Source organism: Nyctereutes procyonoides, unplaced genomic scaffold, assembly GCF_905146905.1.
Source record: "Nyctereutes procyonoides isolate TBG_1078 unplaced genomic scaffold, NYPRO_anot_genome, whole genome shotgun sequence".
Taxonomy (NCBI): Eukaryota; Metazoa; Chordata; class Mammalia; order Carnivora; family Canidae; genus Nyctereutes; species Nyctereutes procyonoides.
Window position 1 is genome coordinate 30,975,827 of NW_026575047.1, and position 26,566 is coordinate 31,002,392.

The 26,566-nt window shown below is 51.2% G+C and overlaps 1 protein-coding gene across 4 annotated transcripts in view; it reads left to right on the top strand.

Annotated features, from left to right (window-relative positions):
• The window catches only part of RGS12 (regulator of G protein signaling 12), a 118,688-nt gene that overhangs the window by 35,066 nt on the left and 57,056 nt on the right, over nucleotides 1–26,566 (top strand). For all 4 annotated transcript variants that reach the window (XM_055326863.1, XM_055326865.1, XM_055326866.1 and 1 more), the window contains exon 3: nucleotides 8,065–8,181. In XM_055326863.1, coding sequence (XP_055182838.1) covers nucleotides 8,065–8,181 — 117 coding nt within the window. The remainder of the gene's footprint in view (nucleotides 1–8,064; nucleotides 8,182–26,566) is intronic.

Here is a 26,566-nt window from a genome sequence, read left to right on the forward strand (position 1 = left end):
TGGCAGTGTTGGTGGGCACCTAATAAATACCTTTTTGATTGAATACAATGAAAAAGTGCTGAAAAAAACACCGTAGACTACATGCACTCATTTAAAAGAAAGCAACATGAGTTAGCGAACATGGAGGGCAAGACAGGGTCACGCCTACACCCCAGTGGCCGTATCTGCTGTGCTTGGGAGGGGGGTGTCAGCTGAGTCACACGGTGGCCTCTGCTGCAGGAGGCTGTCAGTGTCGTGGTGAGCCCCTGGGCCTCATGTGCAGCACACAGCCCCATGGCAGAGGCAGGAGGGAAGAGTAGTTAGTGCCATCTCTGCCTCAGGCAGTGGGGTCCGTGTACCAGCCCCATGGAAAGCCCCCCAAGGCACACGGAGAAAGGTCACCAAAATACATGTATTTAATATGATCCCATTTTTGTGTAAAAATGTCAACACCCCTCAGATGAACCTGTATGTTTTAAAGTGTGTACATGTTTATATATAAATGTATAGAAACAAGTCAAAGGAAACGCTCCCTACTGAGCAGTTACCATGGGGGTGTAAGAGGAGATTGGGGATGGGTCCAGGACATTTTGGTTTTATCTTGTGTTACTTTGATTTTTTTTATTACGGGAATAAGAACACATTTTACTTGCTAAAAATCATTCCTTTGGAGAAAAAAATCATTTTTCTGAATTCTGTTTAGTAAGAACCAAGTGAGGCATGGCGCTGGAAGCCGAAGCCATGTTTCTGTGGAATAGCTGGTGATGGGCTGGTCCCCGGGGGGCCGGGAGGGTACCTGGTTCAACAAACAGATCTCGTGCAACCTTCCAGTACAATGAGAGGAAGTTTTAAAATAGATCTTAGAAAAAAAGAATCTGGAGGATACTGTATCCTTCTGCACAGAGTGGCTTTGCCCATTAGCCTGTGGGAACCACGCCCGAGCACTGTGGCGTCACTTTCTGCCCCAGGTCGCCAGGCCAGGAAGCAAACGGGAAGGCAGGCCGGGCCAGCCGGCTGCTGCTGCTGGGCTGGTGGCTGGTGCTGAGGGGCCGGTGGAGGCAGCCCGGAGCCCCCGTGGAGGGGGGCATGTGGGTGGTTGGGGGGCTCAGGGAGGCAGGACCAGGTGCTGCGGAGGAAGTGGCGGGAGCACAGGGAGTGCCAGGACAGAGACAGAGCGCCCCCACCCCCACTGTCCTGCCAGGGTTTCCTGTGCTTTCCAGGAAAAGTGAGAGTGTTCCGAGCGAGGTGGCCCCGTTCCCGCCAGAGTCAGGAGCCGGGGAGGCCGCAGCAGTAGCGTGTTCTGTCCTCCTGCCGCCCTCTCCGCTCGGCGCTACGAGGGGCTCTGCGCAGCCGGTGTCGGCTCAGATTTAGCCATGCACTGTCTGCCGCTGCGGCCCATTCATTTCCACCATGCGTGCATGGCCACACACATACGCACACACACACATGCTCTCGCTTCCACTTTCACACACACTCTTTCACACGTGCATACATTCGCCCACACTTACACACTCACACCCATGCATTTTCATACTCTCACATTCACACTTTCTCTCACGCATTCACACAGTTCTCACAAACACTCTCACATCCACACATTCTCTCACACACACTTTCTCTTATGTATTCACACATGCACACTCTCTCACACACACTTACACACACACTCTGAGCCATTGAGGAAATGGCAAGTGCTGCTCTTATGAGCATCCTGCACACATGTCCATCTCCGGCAATGCATGTGAAGGGATTTCCCGGGGTCTGTCCAAAGAGTGCAATGGCCAGTCGGTAGCAGTGCTTGTTCATCTTTGCCGATAACTGCCAGGTGTTGAGTTTTTAGTATCCATATTTTAGTATCCAGCAGGTTTCTGGAGCAGCGACAGATTGGACTACTGACTTATAACAACCACACTTTTTCCTGGCGCTCAGTCCTTGTCCCTGGACCATGGCAGTGTCAGACATGTCAGGTGTCACTCTACACGCACCAGGGTGGTACTGTAGGTGAGGAACCCTGAAAAGAGGAATCAGGGAGCTTATACACATGCTATACCCTCTTCCTCCTGGCTCTTTAAGCAAGTTTCCTTGGAGACAGAGGGGAGAACCCTGGGTTTTCCCTCCTACTCTTCGCAGTGTAAATAAATATCTCTGGTAGGTTCTCCCCAGACATGCTCCCCCCTCAACTCTGAAATGGAAGGTCTTACCCTTTGGAGGTAAATCTCCTGAGTTTCCTGTCTGCTTCCTCGTAATTAAATCACCAAGTCCAAGACTGGGAGACTGTGGGTCAGGTTCCATGTCTCAGTTTCCCAACAGTCCCAATCTGCTAAGCATGAGCACCCAGACTGCTCCACATTGTCTCCAGAACTTGCCAGAACTCGACCTGGCCAGGCTTCTTACTTTGTTGCCAATCTAGCGGATGTAAAATGATACTGCACCGTGGCCTTGCTCAGGAAGGTGTGGATTCCTTGTGGGGAGAGATCCCCTCAAATCTATGCCTACTTTTCTCTTGGGTTGTCTCTTCTGCTTGGTCTGTCGGAGTTTTAGATACTGGCTGTTCATCCTGTGCTGATCATATTGCACGTATAGCTACACAGTTTGTGGCTTGTGTAGTTCACTTGCTTTGCGGGGTCTTCATGTCAACCATCTAGTCAATCATTTCTTTATGATTTACAGTGTTGATATAACACATTCATCACTACCCTGAGGTCAGGAAGATTCTTTTTTTTTTTTTCCTAAAAAAAAAAATCTACTTTATGAGTAGAATAAGATAGCTGGCAAGTTCATTTTTTTCTCTCTCTGCATGACTTTGGAACTGCTGCTTGTTGCTAGAGCACTATAACCATCCTGCCGTGTGGCAGGCTCAGAAGTCCCTCAAAGAGGCTCAGCTGTGCCTCTTTGCATCACATGTTCACACTTTTGGGTCCATTTCTCAGTGCTCTACTCCTCACTTTCCACACCTCCAACAATACTTTACTTTTATAATTGTAGCTTTGTAATGAATCTTTATATCTGATGCGCTGGATCTCCTTGCCTTATCTTGACTATTCTGAGCTTTGCTCTTTTATATAGATTTTACAGTGAGTTTGTAAATTGTCCAAAAATGCTACTGATGTTTTTGTTGCAGTTGTATTTTCATCTGTAGACCAATTTGGGAGAACTGACATCTTTAGAGTATTGAGTCTTCCTATCCATGAAAATGGTATTATTTCTCTCCATTTATTTATTTAGGCTTTATTTTCTTGTAGTAAAAATTTATAACTCCCTTTATAAACATCTTTAATCAGATTTATTTTTAGAGTCTCCCTTTTTTTTTTTTTAAGATTTTATTTATTTATTCACAAGAGACACACACACAGAGAGGCAGAGACATAGGCAGAGGGAGGAGAAGTAGGCTCCATGCAGGGAGCCTGATGTAGGACTCGATTCCAGGACCCTGGGATTGAGCCCTGAGCCGAAAGCAGATTGTTAACTACTGAGCCACCCAGGCGTCCCTTAGAGTCTCCCTTTTGCAATCAGCTTTGGGACATTGGCGTCTGTGTCCCCTCCCCCCCAAGCTCTGCCCCCAGGGTGCTGGGGAGTGGCTAGAGGGGAGGAGGAGGGTCCTGCCTCTCCCTGCTTGCTCCCTGCATGTTGCCATGGCAATGCTCCTCCCTGGGCTGGGCAGTCCTCTCCCCTGCCAGCCCTGAGCTCAGTTATCAGCTCCTCTGGCTCCATTGTGGCTGCACCCCACCCCTCTCCCCCAGGTCTGGGTCCTATCTGGCTGCTGTGTTTAAATCCCTCCCTCTTCTTCCTGTCTTTGTCCCAGCCCAGGGGGTGTAGTCACTTCCCGGTGGCTGTCTCTGACTTCTTAGGGTCTCTGCCTTTCCAGGTCTCTGATGCCTAGTTAACTGTTCCTTCTAGGAAATTCTCCCTGTGAAAACAACTGGTGTGGTCTTGCTTTCTGACTAGACTCTGCCTGACACACCAGGAACAGTAAGTATGTCAGCTGGAAGTCTTACTCCTTAAATTCTCTGTGTTCCCTCTTTTTAGAAAAACCTTCAGATACTCTGGTCTCTATTTTGAACTAAACAGTTTTCTTTGTTAGAGTCTACTTTTTTAGTAAGTGCTTACTGAGCACCTACTACATACTGGGCGCCATGGGAGGGATGGAGGCATTATATGAGCGGGACAGGCACAACTCTAGTTCTAACTGTAACTAAAAAATGACTAGTCAGGACTTGCTCCAGGCCCCCTCTGGGTCACCCTGAGCAGGTGTTTCACTGGCTACCGTGTTCTCCTGTGGAGATCGAGGTGGTTGGACTGGCTAGTCTGAGTCACTGCTGGTGCTGAAATGAGCCGCCTAACTCAGTGGCTCTGTGGGATGGATCAGCATTGGTGCTAAGTGGCTGGGGCAGTTTGGTACCCCAGGTGATGGCGTTCTGCTCTCCCCCCACCCCCCCGCCCCATTCCCACCCTGGAGAGAACTGACACCTCTCAGCCTCCCTGAGGTACCCACCCCCACTTATAGTTTGAGGCGACAGGAACCAGGGGGGTTGTTTCTCCCAAGTCCTACGCAGGGACCAGGTGCATGGGAGGGCCCTCTGGTTCCTCTGGAAACCCGGCCGCATGCCCTGACTCTGGCTCTGGCTCTGGCTCTGGCTCCGGCTCAGCTGCTGGTGGTCAGGCCATGTTCTCCATGCCTGGAGCTGGGGCGAGACAATCTGCTCCCCGGGCTGGGCCATGGCCACGTGGCAGTGACAGTGACAGTGTGTCCCCGCATGACCCCTGGCCTCCTGCAGCAAGTGTGCAGAGTTGTTAGCAACAGCAACCGAGGAAGGGAGATGCAGGTGGAGGAGGGCTGCCATGCAGGCCGTTACACCCTTGTTTGTAGTATGTGGGGACCATGAGTTACTTAGTGCCAGGGGTGCTGAGTTATTGGTGAACTTCTGAGTTTGTTATGGTAAGAACTACGTTAAGAACTCCAGTGGCAAATAAAAATAAAAATAATAATAATAACAAAAATAAAAAGAACTCCAGTGGCTGGCCCAGCCCGCCTGTCCTTGCCTCCTGAGCATCACAGTGACACCGTGTTCTTAGCACAAAGCCACATGCTTGTTACCCCCACCTGCAAAATAAAAATACAGAATCACAAGTACATGATTTGTACACAGGGTTCGTCTTATGCATATTTGGAGCCTTCTTTGGTTTGGGAGCAAAGAGCATTGGGCTGCAGAGAAGGCGTTTGGATGGCTGCCAGGCTTCCTTTGCCGGCAAGCCACTGGGTCCTGCTGCTGGGCTCTTAGGCCCCTAGACAATTTGTTCTCAGCCTTCCTTCCAGCACTGTGCTGGGCAGTAGGTATTCAGAGGACAAGGGCCCTACTTCCTGGGGGAACTTGTGCTAACAGGTGGGGAGGGAAGGCGTAGCCTCAGAGGAGGACTCCTCAGAGGGGGACCCCAGGGCAGCTCCTCAGGCAGTGCAGTTAGGGGTGGCCTCGGGTTGAGGGCTGAAGGGCGGGGAGAACAGGCACCTGGCCCAGCAGAGTCTGGATGGCAGGGACCAAGCCTTGCCAGTAGTGCAGCAGCCTCTGAAGGGCTGAGCAGGGGCTACTAGGCAGATGTGCAGGGAGCCTGCTACTCAAGTAACCTGCTAGCAAGGGTTCTCTCTGAACTCTTGTTGCGATATTCAGGTTTGATGAGTGTAGTGGGATGTTTTATTACCAGTTCTGAGGACCTGTGTGCTGCTGCTGATGGCGATGATGCGTCTGGGACAGGGAGCCTTGGGCATCTCTGCCTTTTTCTTCAGGCCTACCTATTGTCCTGTTCCTGAGACAGTCCCTTCTTCCCCCTCCCTCTCTCTCCACCTTTCCCCCTCTCTCCCCCACTCCCTATCTCTCCCCCTCCCTCCTCTTCCTTCCCCCAATCCCTGCACCCCTTTCTCTCTTTGTACTACTGCTCCCTGCTAGGTTCGGTTCTTTCTGCTCACTGCTGCAACAGGTTGCCCTTTCCTGAGCTTGCACACTCTATTTCAGAAGACTTTGCTGAAGTACCCCTGCCAGTGCTGTCTGCAGCCTGGCTTTGCCCTGTCTGTTCCAGGGCTCTGTTGGGCCTGACCTCTGCTCAGCCTGGTTTCCTCTTCTAGTGGTCCTGGCCTGGAGTCTTCATCACCATCCTGGACTTGCAGTCCACGGTGTGGCCTCCAGGGGCCTCTGGTTTCTTCTAGACTGGGAAGCGTTCAAGTAGCCTGCAGCTGCTCTGTTGCCATCTTCAAGTAGCCTCAGGAGGACTGAGAGATCGTGAGTTCCTTGGAGTCCAGAGACCTGTCTGAGCTTGTCTTGGGTGCCCTGTGGCCCTGTGCATGTGGTTGGTGTTTAAGAAGCACTTGTGGAGAGCCCTGTGGCAACGCAGAGCAAAGGAAATGAAGGCGGTTTCCCTTGGCACCTACGTTACTTTTTAATAAAAATTGAGAGATTAGGGCAGCCCGGGTGGATCGGTGGTTTAGCACTGCCTTCGGCCCAGGGTGTGATCCTGGAGACCCGGGATCGAGTCCCATGTTGGGTTCCTAGCATGGAGCCTGCTTCTCCCTCTGCCTGTGTCTCTGCCTCTCTCTCTCTCTCTCTCTCTCTCTCTCTCTCTCTCTCTGCCTCTCATGAATAAATGAATAAAATCTTAAAAAAAAAAGAAATTAAAAAAAAAAAAGAAATTGAGAGATTAGGGATGCCTGGGTTGCTCAGTGGTTAAGCCTCTGCATTTGGCTCAGGTTGTGATCCCGGGATCCTTGGATCAAGTCCTGCACTGGGATCCCCAAAGGGAGCCTGCTTCTCCCTCTGCCTATGTCTCTGCCTTTCTCTGTGTGTCTCCCATGAATAGATAAATAAAATATTTTTAAAGAATCAAGAGATTAAAAATAATGTGCTTGTTGCTCCCATTTAGGCCCCAGTGATTCAGGGGGTGGAGGTGAGAGGTTGGGGTCTGGGTTGAGTGCAAAGGCAGAGAGTGAGGAAAGCAGCCAGCAGGTGTGCGGAAGGCAGGGGGAGGCCAGAAGGGGCAGGAGGAAGAAGCCGTGGGTCAGGCCTACCCCCACCCTGAAGGCCCTTGGCCTGAGGTCCCAGACAAGGAGGAGCGAGCGAAAGAAAAGTGGTCACGTGGCCAAGGGCCCCTCGGGTCAGGCATGTCATGGGACAGCAGTCTGGGGGTTGTGTTCTTCCCCCACGCAGCCAAGTGGCCTAGGTGTGGGGGACAGAGAGGGGTAGTGGGGTGGGGTGTGTGGGTGAGGGTTGTGTGGCACTGAGACGCGGCCGGTGGAGCTCTACCCGGCAGTGCCACAAGGCTGCCCCCTTCTGCAGGACGCCCAAGGGTCTCACATGGGAGAAGAGCAGACATCTGGAGAGCCTCATAGTCCTTAGAAAACGTGAACTTCCTTTATGGCTGAAATTGGTCACTTAGGATTTCAAGTACCCGGGAAATCAGAGATTTTCAGCTGTGATGCTTTTTATATTAAAAATGTGATGCCTTATTTGTTGGACCCAAATCACATTTGGGGAAGTGTCCAGCATAATGACAGTGAATTAATTCTGATCATTTCCCAGAGAAAGAACAAGACCAGTTATTTCATGCACCTGAATTGCTTTGGTCTTCAGACACCAGCTGAATGTCTAGGGATTCTTTAATTTCCTAAAATGCCTGTAAAATTATGTAAAGTCATAATTTTTATTTTAATAGTTATTTCTCTCCCCACACACTTCATCCTTTCCCAAATATCCACATGTTGTTTTTCATTTGCTCTTGGTAGTGGCCTTTGGAGGCCAGCAGGCAGGACCCTGGCTTGTAGTCATGGGGTGTGAGGCCGGGGTTGTCCTCTGGGTACAAATCTTAAGTGGCAGGGCAAACACGTGGAGGTCCTGGGGTGACTTTTGTTTTCAACTTTGGATTTTTCTTGTGGTGACACATGCACAGCATGACATCGACCCCAGGTGATGCTCCAGTCTTGCTCTCCTCTGCTCCCCAGTGCCCTCTCCTCTCTGGGTTCCCCTCTCTGGGTGGTGTGCCTAGCAGAACTCCGCAACTCTTCCCAAGAAGGTAATGTGATGTGTTTTTTTCCTTTGTGTTTAGGGCTCAAAATTTGGGCGGGGAATCGGACTCACTCAGACTTCTCAACGCACCTCTGCCCGAAGATCATTTGGAAGATCCAAGAGATTTAGTATCACTCGCTCCCTTGATGATCTCGAGGTATTTGATTTTAATTTTTCTCTTTTCTTTGTCAGGTTTTTACAAATGAACATCTGTGCAGATAAATTGGAATCTTTCTGAATCCCACCCTAATCCTGCTCCCCTCCCTCCGTCTTGGTAACTGTGATTGCCAGGTGTGGTGAGGGTAATGGGAGACTTCTACTGCATAGCCAGGCCTTCCCTACCCCTGCCCATATTGCTGCCTTCCCTGCCTCTGCCTGCATCTGCAGAGCGTTGCAGTGGCTTTTGCTCTGTCTTCTGTGTGGCCAGCATGCCTGTAAACACTTTACAGATGTGAGCTTGGCTCACCCCTTACAAGAATTCTGAGGAAGGTGGGGCAGCCCGGGTGGCTCAGCGGTTTAGCGCCGCCTTCAGCCCAGGGCCTGATCCTGGAGACCTGGGATCGAGTCCCATGTCAGGCTCCTTGCATGGGGCCTGCTTCTCCCTCTGCCTGTGCCTCTGCCATGTGCTCTCTTTCTCTCTGTGTCTCTTATGAATAAATAAATAAAATCTTTTAAAAAAAATTCTGAGGAAGGGCTTCTCATGGTCCCCTCTTTATTTTATTTTTTTAAGTATTTTATTTATTTATTCATGAGAGGCACACAAAAAGAGAGAGAGGCAGAGACACAGGCAGAGGGAAAGCAGGCTCCATGCAGGGAGCCTGACGTGGGACTCGATCCCGGGTCTCCAGGATCACGCCCTGGGCCGAAGGCGGCATTAAACCGCTGAGCCACCTGGGACTGCCCTGGTCCCCTCTTTAAAGATTGGGTATTGACTCACAAATACAGAGGGTTTTTTTTTTTTAAGATTTTATTTATTTATTTATTCATGAGAGACACAGAGAGAGACAGAGACAGAGACAAAGGCAGAGGGAGAAGCAGGCTCCTTGCAGGGGGCCCGATGTGCGACTTGATCCCGGGTCTCCAGGATCACGCCCTGGGCCGAAGGCAGACGCTCAACCGCTGAGCCACCCAGGCGTCTCCAAGTTCTTTGCTTTTATCTATAGTTCTTAAAAAAATGAACAGACTTTCCTTTCAGAGCCATTCTAGGTCTATAGAAGGGCATGGCAGAAGGCAGAGAGCACCCCGTGCTCCGCATTGGCACCGCCGCGGTGCCTGGGATGCTGATGGGCCAGTGTGGATGCATTCTTGTTAGGCCCCACTCTCTGGGCCGTACATTCAAGGCCTGTGAACAGGTGTATGGTGTCACATGTGGTCTCTCACTGCCCTGAGAACCTCCCTTTCCCCCCTGAACCCTTGGCAGCCCCTGATCCTTCTGTGGTTCGTTTGTGTTCTCATACTTTACACAGATGCACCTGTACCATGTCTTACTGTGCCACCTTTAATACACTGCCTGATGCCTTCAAGTCTGACCCTCATGGCTTTAGTCCCAGTGTGGCACTTGTTCCATGGCATTCCACTGTGAACGTGCTAGTGCTGTTGACAGGCACCCGGTGGGAAGCGGGGAAACCCTCTCCCTCTGGGTGGGGTGCTGGGTAACAGGGTGGCCACTCCCACACAGGCTCTGGTCACCCCTCCTCTCTGGCACCAAGTGCCGTCAGACTAGATTTTTCCCATTTTAGTGGAAGGGCAGCTTGTTTTACTTTGCATTTCACTGATGATGCGCGTGGCCAAGTGGTCCACTGTGGGCTCTCTGGCCAGTCAGGTTTTCTCTGTTATGAATTAGCAGCCTGTTCATATCCTTTTCCTATTTTACTAAAAAAGATTTTGTAGTATTTCTTTATATATTATTCTGGATATGGGTCCTTTGTCAAATAAATGTTTTGAAAAAATTTTTGTGGCTTATTTCTACATTTGTTTAGGGTATCATTGGTTACACATATATTTAATTGGAGTAAACTGGTTACAGCATAAAATTCATCATTGTTAAGTGCTTGGTTCAGTGGCATGACACATATCACAGTGTTGGGCAGCTGTCCCCCCTGCCCCACATCCCCAGCACTCTTCCTCTTGTAATGTGGAAACTGTCCTCATGAATCCCTGGCTCTCCATCCCCCTCCCCTCGCCCTGGAACCCACTGTCACACTTTCTGTCTCTGTGGGTTTTGATGACCCTAGGTCCCTTATGTAAAAGGAATCATAGCAGATTTGTGCTGGAGCCCAGGGTCCCCAGATCCTTCTGTGGGCAGCAAGTGTCAGAATGTCCTAATATTTGATCCATTTTTCCATTGCATGGATATTCCACATTCTGTTTATCTATCCATCTGGCAGTGGATGCTTTGGTTGCTCCCACCTTTTTGACTGCCATGGATAATCCCGCTTTGAACTCGGTTGTGCAAATATCAGTGTGGTTCTATTTTAAAAACTAACTCTAAGATAATTTCTTTTTTTTTTCTATTTTTTTTTCTCTAAGATAATTTCTTACAGACTGAATAACAATAAATGGAAACAAACTGACTTTGGTTGTTTCTTGCTTAAAAGAGTAAGTTAGTTTGTGTTTTAATGTGAAATGGGAATCATTGAATGTTAGAGCCAGAAGAGGCCTTTGAAAGTACCTCATTGTCTTCTTGGCTGGATGAATTTTTGTTGGAGTCAGAGGGTGGGTTGAGGGGCTGGAGCTGTGGTGGCGGTGAGACCCTCCCCTGTGGTCTCATGGTAACTGGGGGGCAGTTCAGGCCAGTATGCCGGGTTTGGTTGTCAGTGGTCAGCATAGGCTCCAGTGTATCACCCACACTCCTGTGGAAGAAGCAGAGGTGTGCGTGCCACACGCACAGGCCAGGCAGAGCCTGCTGCCTGGGGTCCCTCAGAGTGGTGGTGCTGGTCCCACCAGAAGGGGGTTTTGACTAAGCCCACATTCTCGGGTTAGGTGGCTTGCCAGGTGTTTTCGTGTGTTTCTGGAAGGATTGTGGAAGGGGTCTGAGCCTCCAAGAGGTGACGAAGTAGCACCATCCAGGCTTATGGTGGCAGCCTGTGGTCAGACGTCCTTTTCTCTGATGCAGTCCCTGGCATGGGTGCCACAGGCCGCTGTAGTTGGTGCTTACTTCTCCTTGCCCAACAGGAAGTCCCAGGACTTCCCACAACATGCCACCATCGCGTGCACTGTGGTCTGTGCTCTTGATCAAGGGCAGGCTGGGCGGCTCAGGTCTTTTCTTTCCGGACCTTTGGGTTGGCTCCGTACAGAGATTGTCACGATCTCTGTTGTACAGATGGGGAAACTGAGGTGCAGATTCAGGAGCATTTTCCTGGCCATGTCAGACTGCAAAGCTGTGGTCTTTCTGCCACATGTGGGACTTCTCACTTTTGTTGAAAATAGTACATTAGGGACATAAGATTGAATCTTTGCTGTTTTTTTTCTGTCTGAAGATTTCAAAATGTAGAAGATACAAATAACTTTTATGAACATTCGTCACTGGTAAGCTTCTCTCTGAGGGCAGCTTGTTGAACACATTGTCTGTACTTCCCTTTGTCGTTCTTTAACAGGTGTCCTCAGCAGTCTCTGAGACTGTCCCCAGACTCTTGGGCTTCACTGCCTTGTATGGCCCCCTCAAAGAGGCACCGGCTTTCATGTCAGCCTTCAACTGGTGCTTACTTATCCTGGGCTTCTTGGGAACATTCTCTCCATATTGCAGGGGCCTCCACATCCCCTCAGCTACCACCGGCCCAGCTCCTCTGCACAATCCATCTTGGGTCCACTTCCCGGGGCCCCTTGGTCCCCTGGAGGTAGACTCAGATGAGAGCTATGTAAGCCTAGGGACAATGAGGAGGACCCAGTAGGACCACATAAAATGGTAAATGTATGGGTCAACCCAAATGAGTGGTGACTGTGTAAAACAAGAATAACTGTGTTCTATTTGGTTTAAAAATATGTAAATTTACCTGACACCACAGCACTAGTCTGAGCTCCAGGGAGGGTAGAGGGTGCAAGTTCAGATGCTTACATCCCTGCGGAAGAAGGTAGAGAGAGAGGAGCCAGTAAATCTTCGATTCTTATAATGTGAGGATGCATGCTGTAATCCCGAGTAACCTGAGGCAATAAAACAAGGAGTAATTTTAGGTTGCAAGAGGGAAAAATGGAGTTATGAAAAACAGTCAATTCAAAAGAAGGTGAGAAAGTTGAGAGGCAAGACAACAGGAGGGCAAGAGCAGAAACTGCTGACAGGAGGCAGCATTTGGCAGAGCTGGGGTTAAGCCCAGATAAGTCAGTAAGTACCTTTAATTTTTTATTTTATTTTATTTTATTTTATTTTATTTTATTTTATTTTATTTTATTTAATTAATTAATAAGATTTTATTTATTTATTCGTGAGACACAGAGAGAGAGAGAGAGAGAGAGAGAGAGAGAGAGAGAGAGAGAGAGGCAGAGACACAGGCAGAGGGAGAAGCAGGCTCAATGCACGGAGCCCGACGTGGGATTCAATCCTGGGTCTCCAGGATCACACCCTGGGCTGAAGGCAGTGCTAAACCACTGAACCACCTGGGCTACCCAGTGCCTTGATTTTAAATAAATTAAATATTCTAATTAAAAAGAAAAGATTGTCAGACTGCATGAAAAATATCATACCATACTAGAGACACATGAAAGCTTGAGGACACAGAAAGCAAATAAAAGAACAGGAAAGGACTCACCATGCAATGCTAATCAGAAGAATGGAGTAGGGTGCCTGGGGGGCTCAGCTGGTTGGACATCTGCCTTCCGCTCAGGTCAGGATCCCAGGGTCCTGGAATCAGAGCCCTGTGTTCTTCCCTGCTCAGTGGGGAGTCTGCTTCTCCCTCTCCCTCTGCGCCTCCCCCCTGCTCATTCTCTCTCTCTCTCTCTCTCTCTCTCTCTCTCTCACTGTCTCTCAAATAAATAAAATCTTAAAGGAAAGAAGAATGATGGCATAGCTGTATTGATGTCAGAGTTGGCTTTCAGGCAAGAAGCTGTCCTAAAGGTGAAAAGGGAACCTTCACAATGTGAGCGGCAGTAAGAAGTCACAATTCTGAATGTGATATACATTCAGGAGCATGCTCTCAACATATCTAAAGCAAGAATGGCTAGAGACAAGAAAATACTCTCTGCTTAATGCCTGGCAGGTTGAGCAGGAAAAGGGTCAGTAAGAGAGAATTCAATCAGCATGACTCCCACCCTGGCCTCCTGGACGTCATGTGGCACTGTACCCAGTAAGTGCGTTCTTTCTACTCCCTTGTGGGATGTTTATGAATGCTGACCACGTGCTGGACCATAAAGCAAGTCTCAGCAGATCTAGAGGACTCTTCAGTCTGTCCCCTGCTGCAACAAGGTTGACTAGAAGCGGGCGGCAAGGAGGTGGTGCCCACACACCTGTAGATAAGTGATCCACTGAAAAGAGAATCATTAGGGGCTTGAAAAGAGAATTGAAAAGAAAACTTTTTTTTAATTTTTTTTTATTTATTTATGATAGTCACAGAGAGAGAGAGAGAGAGAGAGAGAGAGAGAGAGGCAGAGACACAGGCAGAGGGAGAAGCAGGCTCCATGCATCGGGAGCCCGACGTGGGATTCAATCCTGGGTCTCCAGGATCACGCCCTGGGCCAAAGGCAGGCGCCAAACCGCTGCGCCACCCAGGGATCCCAAAAAGAAAACTTGAAAAGAGAATCATTGTGGGGCTCAGAGCATATTTAGGATGACACTGGAATGGGCGCATCTTGCCCAGGGGGGTGCTCACAGTGTTTCCATGCCTGTATGAGAGGGGTTGGAAAGTGGAAGGTTGTCTTGAGGCTAGAGAGAACGTGGTGAAACTGACTTGGAGAAGTAGAGGCTGGACAGTGATGGAAGCAGAAGCAGAAATTAACAGACTGCAACAGCAGAAGAATACATAAAGAGGGGTTAACTGCCCAACTCGTTTTATGAGGTCTCCAAAACCTTGGTTCCAAAAGTTGATGAGGACCTGAAAGGAGAGGGGAGGAGCAGGGCTGCCCACTGGTGAGCACAGGTGGGAGGACTTCATGCCCTGACATAAGCATAGTCCAGCAGTTCATGATCATTCCAAGGACGTTTTTTTTTTTAACACTTGAAAGTCAAAATAATTTACCATGTTAACAGAGTAAAGTAGAACAATCGTATATCATCTCAACAGCAACAGGAAAAGCATTGGGTAAAGCTAGTATCCATTCATGGTAAGAACAAACAAAGCAAAACAAAATTTAACAAAATTGGAATTAAAGGGAACTTCCTCAATCTGACAAGGACATAAAAACCCCTAGAGCATGCAGTGTACTCAAGCTTTCCCCTTGAGGTCAGGACCAAGAGGAAGATGTATGCTGTCACCCGTTCTATTCAAATGTTTATAGCCAATTTTAGCATACTAAGAAAGTAAAAACAATAGAGAACTAAAAAACCACAAAAGAAAGATGAAAATGTTATTATTCTCACAGGATATGATTATGACATCAAAAATCTAAAAGAATCTATAGTCATTATTGAAATTAATGAATACTTGGCAAGCTTGATGGATAGTCTGTCAAAATACAATAGTCAGCTGTGAGTACAGTCAGACAATAGCATATAGATTCAATGCAATTTCAATAAAAGTCCCAACAGGTGTTTTGTTGAACTTAAGATAAATCTAAAATTTGCCTAGAAATGCAAAGGACCGAGTAGCCAAGATATCCTTTAGGTAGGAGGAATTCTGCTATTCGCTATCAAAACTTACTACAATGTGAGAGCAATTCAGGACTGTGTAGGTGTCGGTACATGGATGGACAGACAGACAGTAGACTCAAAGAGCATGCATAAAAATAGACGCAGTGCCTACATAATTGGGCTGTGTGCAGAACAGGGTTGAGTGTGGTCTTTTCAGTGGTGCCGGGGTAGAGAGATCCATGTGAGAAAAAGGAAGTCCATTCTCCCCATGCCGTACAAACACAACTAAATCCAGCTGTGTTGTAGATGTAATGTGAAGGGCGGCACAGGAGAGTGACCAGAGGGTAATGAAGGCACACAGCCTCGTGGTGTTGGGGCGAAGAAGACATTACCCAACAGAGAGCTTGAACCATAAAGGCAAAGGCTGATGCCCCAACTGGGTGAATGTTAGGACCCTTCATTTGTGCAAATGCACCATTGCTAGAATACGGGGCGGGGGCATTGGTGGTGGTGGCCCCCAAGGTCCATCCATCTGAGGATGCCTACCAGAAAGTGGGCATGAGACTCAGATGGACATTTTATGAAAGATGACACCTCAATGACACATCCAGCCACATTCGTCATCAGGAAGGTACTGTTACTACCGTGGCGAGGCCTGTATGCAGAGCCAGCTGGAATGAAGACCACAGTGTGGAATGTTGGTGTGTCTGGGAAGCAGCCCTGACCCCTCTGAACCCCTGGGGCGAGGGTGACATTATCTACTGCATGTGGAGGTACATGGGCCCTGCAATCTGGAGCTCTGCTCCCTCAAAGCAGACGGCACGTATGCAGGAATTCGAAACAGCACAGTCCTGGGTTGCTGAAGCTGAAGCAACCTGTCTGTCCACCCACCCTGGGAAGAAGGATGGATAAGCTGTGATTTCTTTGGGCAACAAGATGCTCCGTGACTGCTGTAGGAATGCAGGTGAATGCCTAGAAAGAAGGCAGACACAAGAGTACATCTGTATGATTCCATTTCTCAAAACTGGAAAATAGGCCAGATGAGCCACGGCTTTTGGTCATGTGTTCAGTGTAGAAGCACAGAGAGGCTCGAACATGGCTTTTCATTAGGACCTGGGTGGGGCTTCACGGCTTCACTCTGGGATGAGCCTCTGAACCGGACATTCCCATTATGTATTCTTGTCTGAACCCATGTCAGAAAACATGCTCAGCCTGAGCCCTGCAGCCCTGCTGACTGCTGGGGGGGCATAGTAACTGGCTGGGCTTCCGCAGGCAAGCCCGAGAGAGGAAGATGGGACAGAGGAGCCTGGGCATGGGGACGCAGTGATGAGGGGCCTGCCCTCTGAGCTGGAGATGAGTGAGCAGGAGATGAGCAGCTGAGAGATGGTGAGAATGGGGGAGGGTCTTGGGGGTGGAGTCAGAGAATGAGACAGTTGCCACAGAAATGTCAGAGGTAAGTTTTATGTGTTTTAAAAAGGTGTGCATTTTGGTCGTGATGGTGGCCGATGGTCACCCAGGAGGCAGTGACCCAAGAGGCCAGTCAGGAAGAATATGGCCAGTTCTTAGGCCCCACGTGGATAGCAGGACATCTCTGCCCCCTAGGTGCTTGGTCAGGTGCAGCTCTGGGTGTGAACTCCTGGTCTTGATGTTTGTGAGAGGGTGCCAAGGTGCACAGGGCCTGGGAGAGGGCTCAGGGGCAGGGGTGCTGGGCTGAGCATGTGTAGGCTTAGAAGGGAACTATGCCCCTGAGACCAGCATGGGAGGCTGGAGTCTCTAGGGGTCTCCACCCAGTGTCGCTGTGGGAGGCTGTTGGCCACAAAGAATGAGAAGTGGTTTGCTGTGGTCCTTCCAGCAGAGAGGGCCGAGCAGTGAGTGGGGGTGGGGTGCGGCGAGGGCAGGCCGGTGGGGGCTCCTCTCCTTAGCTGTTCTGACCAGCCTGCCGGGAAGGTGTGCAGGGCACAGAATGGGTGAGACTGCAGGCATGTCAGGGTATGAGTGCGGGGAGATGGACAGTGTGGGAAAGGTGCTTGTCCAGCACAGCGGTGACAGCTGTTATGGGCGGGGATTAGAAATGCCCTGTGAGAGACACCTGGGTGGCTCAGTGGTTGAGCATCTGCCTTTGGCTCAGCTCAACATCCCAGGGTCCTGGGATCGAATCCCACATTGGGCTCCCTGAAGGGAGCTTGCTTCTCCCTCTGTCTAGTCTCTGCCTCTCATGAATAAACAAAATCTTAAAAAAAAAAAAAAAAGGGAATGGCCCATGAGTCCCAGGGCATAGATGGTTGGAGAAAGGTGACCTCGGGACCTCTGGTTCCTCTGATTGGGCGCAGGCATGGCGGGAAGGCTCCTGGACTGAGCTGGTGGGTGCCTGGTGCTTGGCCGGGGCCCAGGGAGAGGGTCGAGGGTCCCTGGGGTGAAGAAAGAGGGACCTAGGGATGCTGGTAGGAAGCATCTGGTACTGGGGACCTCCTGCATGGAGGCATGGCAGGCGTTGGCACATTTGTGGTAGGGTGATGGCAGTGGGGGAACTGGCCACATTTGTGGCCAGAGATGGGCTGCCGTGAGAATGTTCACTTGGAGCCCTTGATGCAAGGGGCCAGCACGTGAAGATGTGGGGGACAGAAGGGAGGGTGGGCCAGGCTGAGACCTTGGGTCTTACTCCAAGTGTGAGGGAGGCTTTGGGATGCTGAGGGAGAGAGGGAGAGAGTGACGTTCCGTGTCGAGTACAGAGTGCAGTAGTGTGGGTTTCATTGCCAGGGAGTGGGACTGTATGGGGAAGGTCCTATGGTGGCACGCAGGGTGGTACAGGAGGGATGGGGCCCAAATCTTGCCTGCGGCACCTGGAAGCCACTGTTTGAGCTCTCCGGATGCACTCCCTGCCTTCAGGAGTTCCCAGGGCATTGAGAGGCACAGAGGAAGCTCTTAGGTTTCTAAATGACTAGGAGGGACCACCACCCATCAGACTGGAGAATGTGAGGGTGGGAGAGAAGCAGCTGGGAGAGCCAGCAGGAGCCCTGGGGGCTGGAGTCCACGAGAGGGGTTGGGGGGCTGGGACTGAGCAGAAAGGTGGTGGTTAGGGTCAGAGTCTGCACATGGTGACCTTCAGGCCAAGGCTTGTCCTGTGAATAAAGTTTTATTGGCACACAGAGCATTCACATGTATGTGCTGCTGTCACAGTGGCAGGGTTGGGTGGTCCGGCAGTGACCCATACACCTGGAAGTGCTTCTTCTCAGCCCTCCTCAGAGCAAGCTTGCTGTACCCTAGAGCCCCCTGCCTGACCTTGCTGCAGCCTTGGGTGTGGGAGAGAACCTGGACGCTCTGTAGACTGTGGCCTTCAGCCCCTACTCGTGGCCTGAGATCCCATCCCTCTCTAAATGGGCTGTCCCATGAGTGCCAGCCCCACCTGCCCTGCTGCCCCTGGAGCCTCTCTGGTTGTAACTAGCATACCACGGGGAGCTCCCCATTGTTCCTTCTGGCTCTCACTGTGCCCTGGCCCCCTCCATGGAGCCCTCCCTGTGCCTGGTGGTCTAGAGCCCCCCCCCCCAGGAGGTTGGCTGGGGGACCCCCCTGCCACTCCAGGTGTGTTTAGCAGGGACTGGCAGTTCAGGGCCTGGACGGCAGGGGGCGCTAAGGCCATACATTTCACCCCAACCTGTGTAGACTTTCCTTTGGTGGGGATAAGGGGATGGCACCTGCCCCTGAGATTGGGCTGCTCCCTGTGTTCATCTTCCTCTGCCACGCTGGAACCTTCAGTAGAGTGTGTATGTTCCAGAAGGCCTGGGAGGTCCTGACGAGTCCAGGGCATTAAGGAGAAGGTGCTCCCTGCTCCAAGACTGGCATGGGACTGGGGGCAGGAGCCCATGAGAGGCACCTGGGAAGGCAGGAGGCTGCTGCCAGGGGTCCAGAATACAAGAGAGGCTCCTTGGTTGGCTCCTTTACCAGGATTTTCCAGGTGACGACAAAGGATTCTCTGCCTGGCTTGCTGGTGTTCCTGCGGGGATGCCCTCAGTTCCCCTCTCATTTGTGAGCTTTGGCCGGACCCTCCCCTGGCATGCTCCCTGGGGCCCCACAGGACCTCTGCTGCCATTCCTAGGTGCTTGTACTGGACAGGACAGACTCCTGGGCAGGCCTACTTCCTGTTTCAGCTTCTGGGGCCAGAGCACCCCACCAAAGGCCCCTAGCTCCTCAGTTGGTTTACACCAACACTGGTTGTGAGCTTCTCACTGCCCCTCTGGGCAGCTCACTGCTGAGGCCAAGCCTGTGCAGCACCACACAGCACCCCTGCCAGGCTTTTCTTCTTGTACCCAAACCCACACTTGGTTTTATTAGGGGCTGGTCTTTATGGGCCCAGGTCTGAACTCAGCCCCGACTGGCCCTGAGCTGGCACCCATCAGGATAGGGAGGATACAGTGGTGAGTGTTTGGTGTCAGAATGTCTGGACACTTGCTCTCAGAAGCTGCTGGAACTCTTGGACACTTGGGCAGCCTGGGAATCCCTTCTTCCCCCAAAGGTGAGCTGGGCTCCGGGAGCTGAGGGCACCACCTGGCACGGGGGGGGGGGGGTTGCCGCCAGGTTCTTGCCCCTGTCCCTTCCCTCTCCTCACCCTACACAGCAGGGAAGGGCACGCTGACAGCAAGAGGGGAGACATAGCCCCAGAGGGACACAAGGACTCTGAGAGACAGTGGTGCCAAGAGCCAGATAAGCATGTGGAGCTGGGTAGGGGTAGGCTGCTCTTTGCGCCCCATGTGACAAACCACAGACAAGATGAGATTGTACTTCCTTTGCTAGGCAGTGGGCTTTTCTGTCTGATACGATTACAATGAAAACAGACTAGAGGGCAGCCTGGGTGGCTCAGTGGTTTAGCGCCGCCTTCAGTCTAGGGCCTGATCCTGGAGACCTGGGATCGAGTCCCACATCGAGCTCCCTGCATTGAGCCTGCTTCTCCCTCTGCCTGAGGCCTGAGTCTCTGCCTCTCTCTCTCTCTCACTCTCTCTCATGAATAAATAAATAAAATCTAAAAAAAAAGAAAGAAAGGAAGGAAAGAAAGAAAGAAAGAAAGAAAGAAAGAAAGAGAAAGAAAGAAAGAAAAGAAAAGAAAAGAAAAGAGAAAAGAAAAGAAAACAGACTTGGCACCTGAGCAGTAGTATAGCCGGCATGGGACCCAGGTGCCGAGTTTTCTAGAGGTCCACGTCAGAGGTCCCACGCTGTGCCCCGTGGGCATGGCCCACCCATCCTACTTTCTGCTTCTATGCTCTTGCCACCTGCTCCAGAGCCTGGCAGACCTTTGGGACTGGAGGCCCACTGTGCTCTCCCCAAACCTACAGGTTAGTACAGGCCCCTTGGAAATCAGTGCAGAAAATATCCAGATCACAGAGTCACACAGCTGTGACCACCTGTGAAAACCTGCCAGAGTGTTTCCTCTGAAGATGGGCTTATGTGCACGCATGTGTGTATATGATTGCTTGCGTGCATGCATGCTGGAGGGTGAAGTTGGGCGGGGGAACATGGGTGTCAGGGTTGGGTAAGGGAGGGTGGCATGTGTCCCATTTGTTTGCCCACGGCCTGGCCAGATCCTATTTCCACCTTGCCAGTCTGCGGTTGATACCACACGGTGCTCTGGGTGCTGCTTCTCTCTCTTCACGGCTGCCTAGGGGGAAGGAGATGGGCTTGCTGGCTTTGTCTGTCAGACTTAATGTATTCCTGGGAAAGGTGACTTGTTCGTGTCCCCAGGGAGCCTTTTTGTAAGTGGCAGCCCCCCCACCTTCCTTCATCCTGCTGACTGTCCTGTTTGGGAAAGACGAATCCTGGAGAACAGGCAGGGTGGGTGGGTCATGGTACCTAAAGATGAGGCCCTAGAGAGGGCAGGGTCTCTAGGCTCCCCCAGGCCTGGCCAGTCAACCATGGGAACCCTGGAAGCCCAGGAGGCTTGGAAGGAGCTCTCTGGGCTGAAGCTCATTACATCACCCCCACTCATCACAGGGAGCAGGGGGAAGGTGGGGCTGCCTGGCACATCCCTGCCCACCTCCTGGGGGCCCAGGCTGTAGGCCTCTCTCACCAGGTCCCAGCCTTCCATGCAGCCTTCCCTGCATCTCCCAGCTTGTCCCCCAGCCTTGGGCCATGCTCTCTCCCCTCCCAGCCCCTGCCTCATGTGCTCCCCTCCATCATCTCCCATGTGCCAGGCCAGGTACTCCCTGTGTTCAATGGTAGTGTGGATGGTCATGGCAGCTTTTGCCCCTTCCTTGCTCTTACGTTGAGGTCAGTTCATACTTCCATTGTGTGTGGATCTCAAGAAAAGCAGTCTGAAAAAGCTTGAATCTATGTCCATTTTTTTGTCTATAAGATTTTCACCTTTTAGGCAGGCATCGTACAATTTCCACATTCAACACAGTCCTGTGCCCCGTGTGGCACATTCCGTTCACTGAATGCTCACGTTGGGAGTGCTTCTGTTTCTCCCACAGAAAAGCAAAAGTCAGGACAGGCTCAGCATGGTCAGTGCAGTCAGCTGATGGCCTGACCCCAAACCTGAGGGCCATCATCCCAGCCTCTTGACCCTATGAGCATTGCGTTGGTAGCCCTGGACAGGATGCTCCCCAAGGTCTGCGGCAACCTAACCCTCCACGGGGGAGCTGAGCACTGGGGCCCATGAAGATAAGACATTTATGCTGTAGTGTGGAGAAGCACTTTGGGGTGAGCAATTTGCCCTTGGGTCTCCAGAAAGTTAACAGGTAAATTTAGGGCTCTAGAATACCTGGGTTCTAGAATCAGTTTCCTGTTTCTTTTCTATTTCCTCCACATGCCAGGATCTGCGGTGGTTCCCTCACTTTCAGGTTGTATCAGGCATCAGAAGACCAGCAAATCATGGAGCAGAGATAGATGCGTGAGACGGGTTTTAGGAACACGGCCGATTCCGCAGGTTGGCACCACATAGACTCGTGCATATGGAGGCTTATAATAGAATCGTCAGCAACTGTAATTAAGGCTGTGAACTGCGCCACGCTGCTAAAAAAACAAATTCTCTGCAGCTGTTGTACTGACTGAGCATTACCCCTATCAGCTGAAGTTTTATTTTTCTGATTTGGTAGAGGAAATACTTGAAAAATGATCTCACAGCGTGACTTATGTAAACGGCCTTTTTTTTTTTTTTTTTTATGAGACAATTGAGATAGAGTCTGAATCCCTGGCAAACCACAGTTTCCTGCAGTGTCCTGTTGCCATGGGTTACGAAGGGAGCGGAATGGAACTTCATCTGAAATGTCTTTAAACTTCCCTGACAAGCACAGGCATGCTGCCGCGTCAAGTGCTGTAGTGTAGGTCTGCGCGCCTGGTGTGGGTCGGAAGGGTTCTTGTCTTAAGATGAATTTGGGAAAAGGGCTGTCAAAGGAGACGCACATTTTAAATGATCAGCAGGTAAGGTATTCCAAATGTTTCTTGTCACTTAACAGATTTTTTTGTAAGAAAACTTGGCATCTCAGTTACCGCATTATTTTTAGGTTGTTCGGTGAATGGTAGATTTTAGATGTAAACTTTGAAAGCACTTCTTGTGTCTGCATCCCGGAGCTGAAGAGAGTTGTCTGGAGATACATGGCCGGCTGTGGGACCGCAGGTCCTCTGAGCGAGGCTGGGAACTAGGGCCAGCCCGGCTCCCAGCTGCTCGGGGTCTACAAGCCCACCCTACAGGGAGCATCAGGGCTGTTCTCATCCCTACTATAGTAACTCTGACTGATTTCAAAGTGAGCCAAGTGCATGAAGTGTTAGATTTCTACTGGATTTTAAAAATATATTGTACTCTTTAAATTACCATTTTATATCTAATATTTTAAAAACATAATGAGTTGTTTCTGCTTCCTACCCATACAAAGGGAACTCCTGAAAATCATATTTAGTGATTGATTATTATCCGAGCTTTTATAAGTTGAACTTGCCATGAAAATTTTTACCAAAAGACTTCAGATTAAAAAATTATGTTTATTTTCCTCTTGTGGCTGTGCTGTGTTGACCTAAAGGTGAAAGTAAATTATTTACAGAAGATTGTCACTAATTACAGGGTATGATTTTAAATCCATTCTTCCCTGAGAGTTGTTTCATCTTGATATTTTCCTAATATCTAGCTGGAGCCTCTGTGCAGAGCTGCAGAAGGGCTAGTTCACAAATGCCTGGTTCAGAGGTGTGGCAGAGGAGAGGGAGCTGTCTCCTTCCTTTTCAATGGAAAATAGGAAGAGGTCACTTGGATAGGTCAGGAACTATCCTTATGTTGTAAGTGCAGATTTTAATGTATTTTTAAAATATTTAGTGTGTAGCTTGAAAAGCCCGAGTACTCCTGAAGCCTACTTGAGAGGGTAGAGGCTTTGATGTTGACGGGCATGCCTGCTGCTTGGCTGCCTCTGGCTGCCTTGGTGCAAGAGGGACTGTGTGTTCCTGTATACCCCATTCCTCGTCCTGGATGGAAAAGTGAATTACGGAAATATTGTGTCCTCAAGGGACCGATTAACTGGTTAGGTATTTGTCCATAAACGTAGATTGCGTTTTCATTTCAGTGGTATACAAAGGCAAGTGTTAGAAAATGTTTCTTTTATTCTGAGAAAAAAAAAAAAAAAGGTCACTAAAAATCTGCCTTTGTACATACCTGTATAGATGATTTGGATCCCTTTTGAAATTTTTGCAAATGCTCAAACTGGCAAATATGTTGTTGTCATGAGTGTGTTAAAGTCTGATTGTATGGTTGTATTAAGCAGTGGTAAATGAGCAGCTGCCTCCCCTCTGGGGTCGAGGGTGGTGCTGGAAGGTCGTGGGATGAGTGTAGGTACTGCGTGCAGCTCTGCCTGGCTCCAGGGGGGTCCATGGGAAAGGGGGCAGGAAGAGGGTCCTGGTGGAGGCCTCACCCTGCAGGCACAGGTGCAAGGGGAGTAAAAGCCGGGGGCCGTGTGGGAAGGCTGGCTCTGCACCTCTCTTGCTCTGCCATCCTAGGGGAGTGCTTCTCCCTCTGAGCCTCTAGTTGTTGGTCTATAAGTGGGGATGCCCTGGGAGGGCCGCCAGCTGCAGTGTGTATGTGTGTATGTGTGCATACACATGTGTGTGTGCGTGTGTGTGTGCACACACTCAGTGGATGCTGTGCTTCATGAAAGGCTGTGTTTCTTGTAAGCGTCTTTCATCTTGGGGCAGAGAGCTCTTCTGCCTTCATTGGAGCACTTTCCCACAGTCATTTCAGGAGCACAAAGGGTAGCCCGTGGCTGCCGACCAGAAAACACATGAGGCTTTCACTGGCCAAATGAAAAGATCCCAGTTTCTCCATCTTTTCAGAAGTGAAGTTGAGCAGAAGTAGACTTTGAGCATGCATATATGCCCTTCTATCAAAACAAAGCGGGCCATCATCCTTGAGCCACATGAGGAGGGGTGTGAGCTGCAGAGGCTGGTGGGGTGCGGTGTGAGGAGACACAAAAAGCCATAGCCTAAAAGGAATATGAATTGTCACAAGAGGGAAGCTTCAGCGAGCCTCAAGAATGGACCCCTCACCCTGCTGCTGCGGCGGCACCTGGTGGGCTGGGTGTCCAGGAGGGGCCCAGAGCTGCTGCAGCTGGGTGGTACCTGCCCCCAACCTGCCTCCCACCGTCTTGCTCGGGTGCCCGCCAGGCCAGCGCCTCCCCAGGCAGGGCTGCCCTCAGAGGTCAGCCGCTCCTAGGCTCTGTCCTTCCCTTCCCGGTCAGAAAGTACACATCCTGCTGAGTGGCACGCTTGGCAGACGTGTGTCATTCGGGGGCTTGGAGCGCCTCTTGTGTCATGGATGCCTTCTGAGGTCTGTCTGCCTGGGCAGCTGTGTTCAGGCTGCTAGAGTATGAGGGAAAAAAATTTCCAGAGACCAAGGGGCTTTCACCTCTTCGTGCACTGGGGCTCTAGGTAGGATTTGAAAATAAGAAGGACTTCACTAGGAGGACACAGTCAAGTGTTCGGTCCTAGGCAGCATGGAGCCTGTCCCACCTTGGGCCTCGGGGTATGAGCGGTGGGAGCAGCCATGCTCGGGGCTCCCACGCCAGCACCGGTGCCTGGTCGGGGTGTGCAGAGGGTGTGCAGCGGGCATTCAGGTCCCGCAGAAAGGCCTGGAGAGGCTGGAGGAAGACAGAGCAGTGACGGCGAGGAGGGTCAGCCCAGGCTTGGGGAAGAAGGCAGAGCGGTCACGCGGCAGGGCTGGAGCCTTGATGAACTCAGCTCTTGTCATAGGGCGGATAGCGGGGTTTAGTTGTCCCGGGGGTGGCCGAGCGGGTCCCTGGGGCCGTGTGGGCTGCCTAGCTGCCAGGCTGGCTGTGGGACGGGAGCGAGCGTGTCAGGCGTGCCCTTCTGTGGGCTGATGTGTCAGGCCGCCTCCCGCCCGGCTGGCTCCCAACCTTAGGATGAGCTGGGTGGGCTGCTCGAAATTCTTTTGCATTTGACTGAGTTTCTCCTTTTTTAGCTCAGATGAACAGACTTCTGTTCACTGCCTGTGTCTGCCATCAGCCGTCCCTCTCATGGGGCTCCCACAGTCCCAGGGAGAGCCAGGTGGAGGGCCACGGGCCCGTGTCCGGTGGGCTGGCCTCTGCCCAGGGCTGGCCCTCTGTGGCTGGCTGTGAGCCAGTCGGTGCGTACTTTGCCCCAGATCTCCTTCTACCCTACAACTTGTGGGGGAGGGGCCTTGGTCTGTCAGGGTGATCGCGTTTATGCCACTGAATGCACTGGTTGCACAGATTCCTCTCCCACTTTCTGGGGCTCTGACTCCGGCTATACGAGAAGACCTCCTAGTGTGTGTGAAGGGGACTTCACTTCTGTTTGCCTGTCTTCCCCTTTCTTTCAGTAAGTGCTGGGCCACCGTGCCCTGGCAGCCTTCCTTCAGCGATGATGGCCCTGTCTTCTGCACCTCCCTGTGGCGTGACCTACATGTAGGCTCCTTTCCCCCTGACCCTGTGGGGGTTGCCCAGCGCCCTGTCCCTTTTCACCCTCCATCCTGGAATAACTCATCTGTCCGTGCTTATCATCCTCTCATGAAAGAAAAACCAGATTTCCTAAAACAGCATTTGTTTGGGTGTCCTAGAGTTTGACCAACTATCCTGGAGGCCCCCTCCCCTCAGATCCCTCTATCTGGCTTCTCTGCTCCATGTGCCTCCCAGCTGTCATGTAGAGGCTGCCCTTGCCAGCCTGCCTCTTGCATCAGGGACCCTGGCTTCCGACGCGGCAGCAGGTCCATGTCCACTCCCAGCTCCCTCTGGACGTGCAGGAGGCAGGTGGGGACTAGTGACCAAGTCAGACTTGGGCTTCTCCCTGGGGTTGCCCTGCCCCTCGCCCAAGCCATCCCTGGAGCCCATGTCAGCAGGCCCATGGACTCGGCATTCCAGACCTGTCCCTCTGCATTCTCCCTTCCACGCCCCCACCCTGCTCTCTTGCCTGCAGCCCTGGGGGCTGCTCATCAGCCTGTCTTCATTGACACCCCAAGGGGACAGCCTCATTTGCCCTTCTCTGTGCCATGCTCCCCTGTGACACCTGACTTGCCCAGGCAGCAGGGATCTGACATTTTTGGATTCATCCTCAGCCCCCAGCATGAGCACCTGGGAGTGGAGCTGCCCATTTTGGATATGTGGCTTTGTAGCATGCAGCCCACGTGTGCAGGACACATTGACGCGTAGAAGCACTCAGCTGAATCTCCCGAGGCTCTGCCTGACCCTGAAGGTGGAGGCCACACCCCAGGACCCACAGGGCAACAGCTGGAGCCCAGGGGTTGCCGGGAGCCGATGGAGCCGGCCTGGGAGGATGGAGGGCTCCAGCTTGCGGCTCAACTCCAGCTTGTGGGTGGAGGTTTTAAAACCAC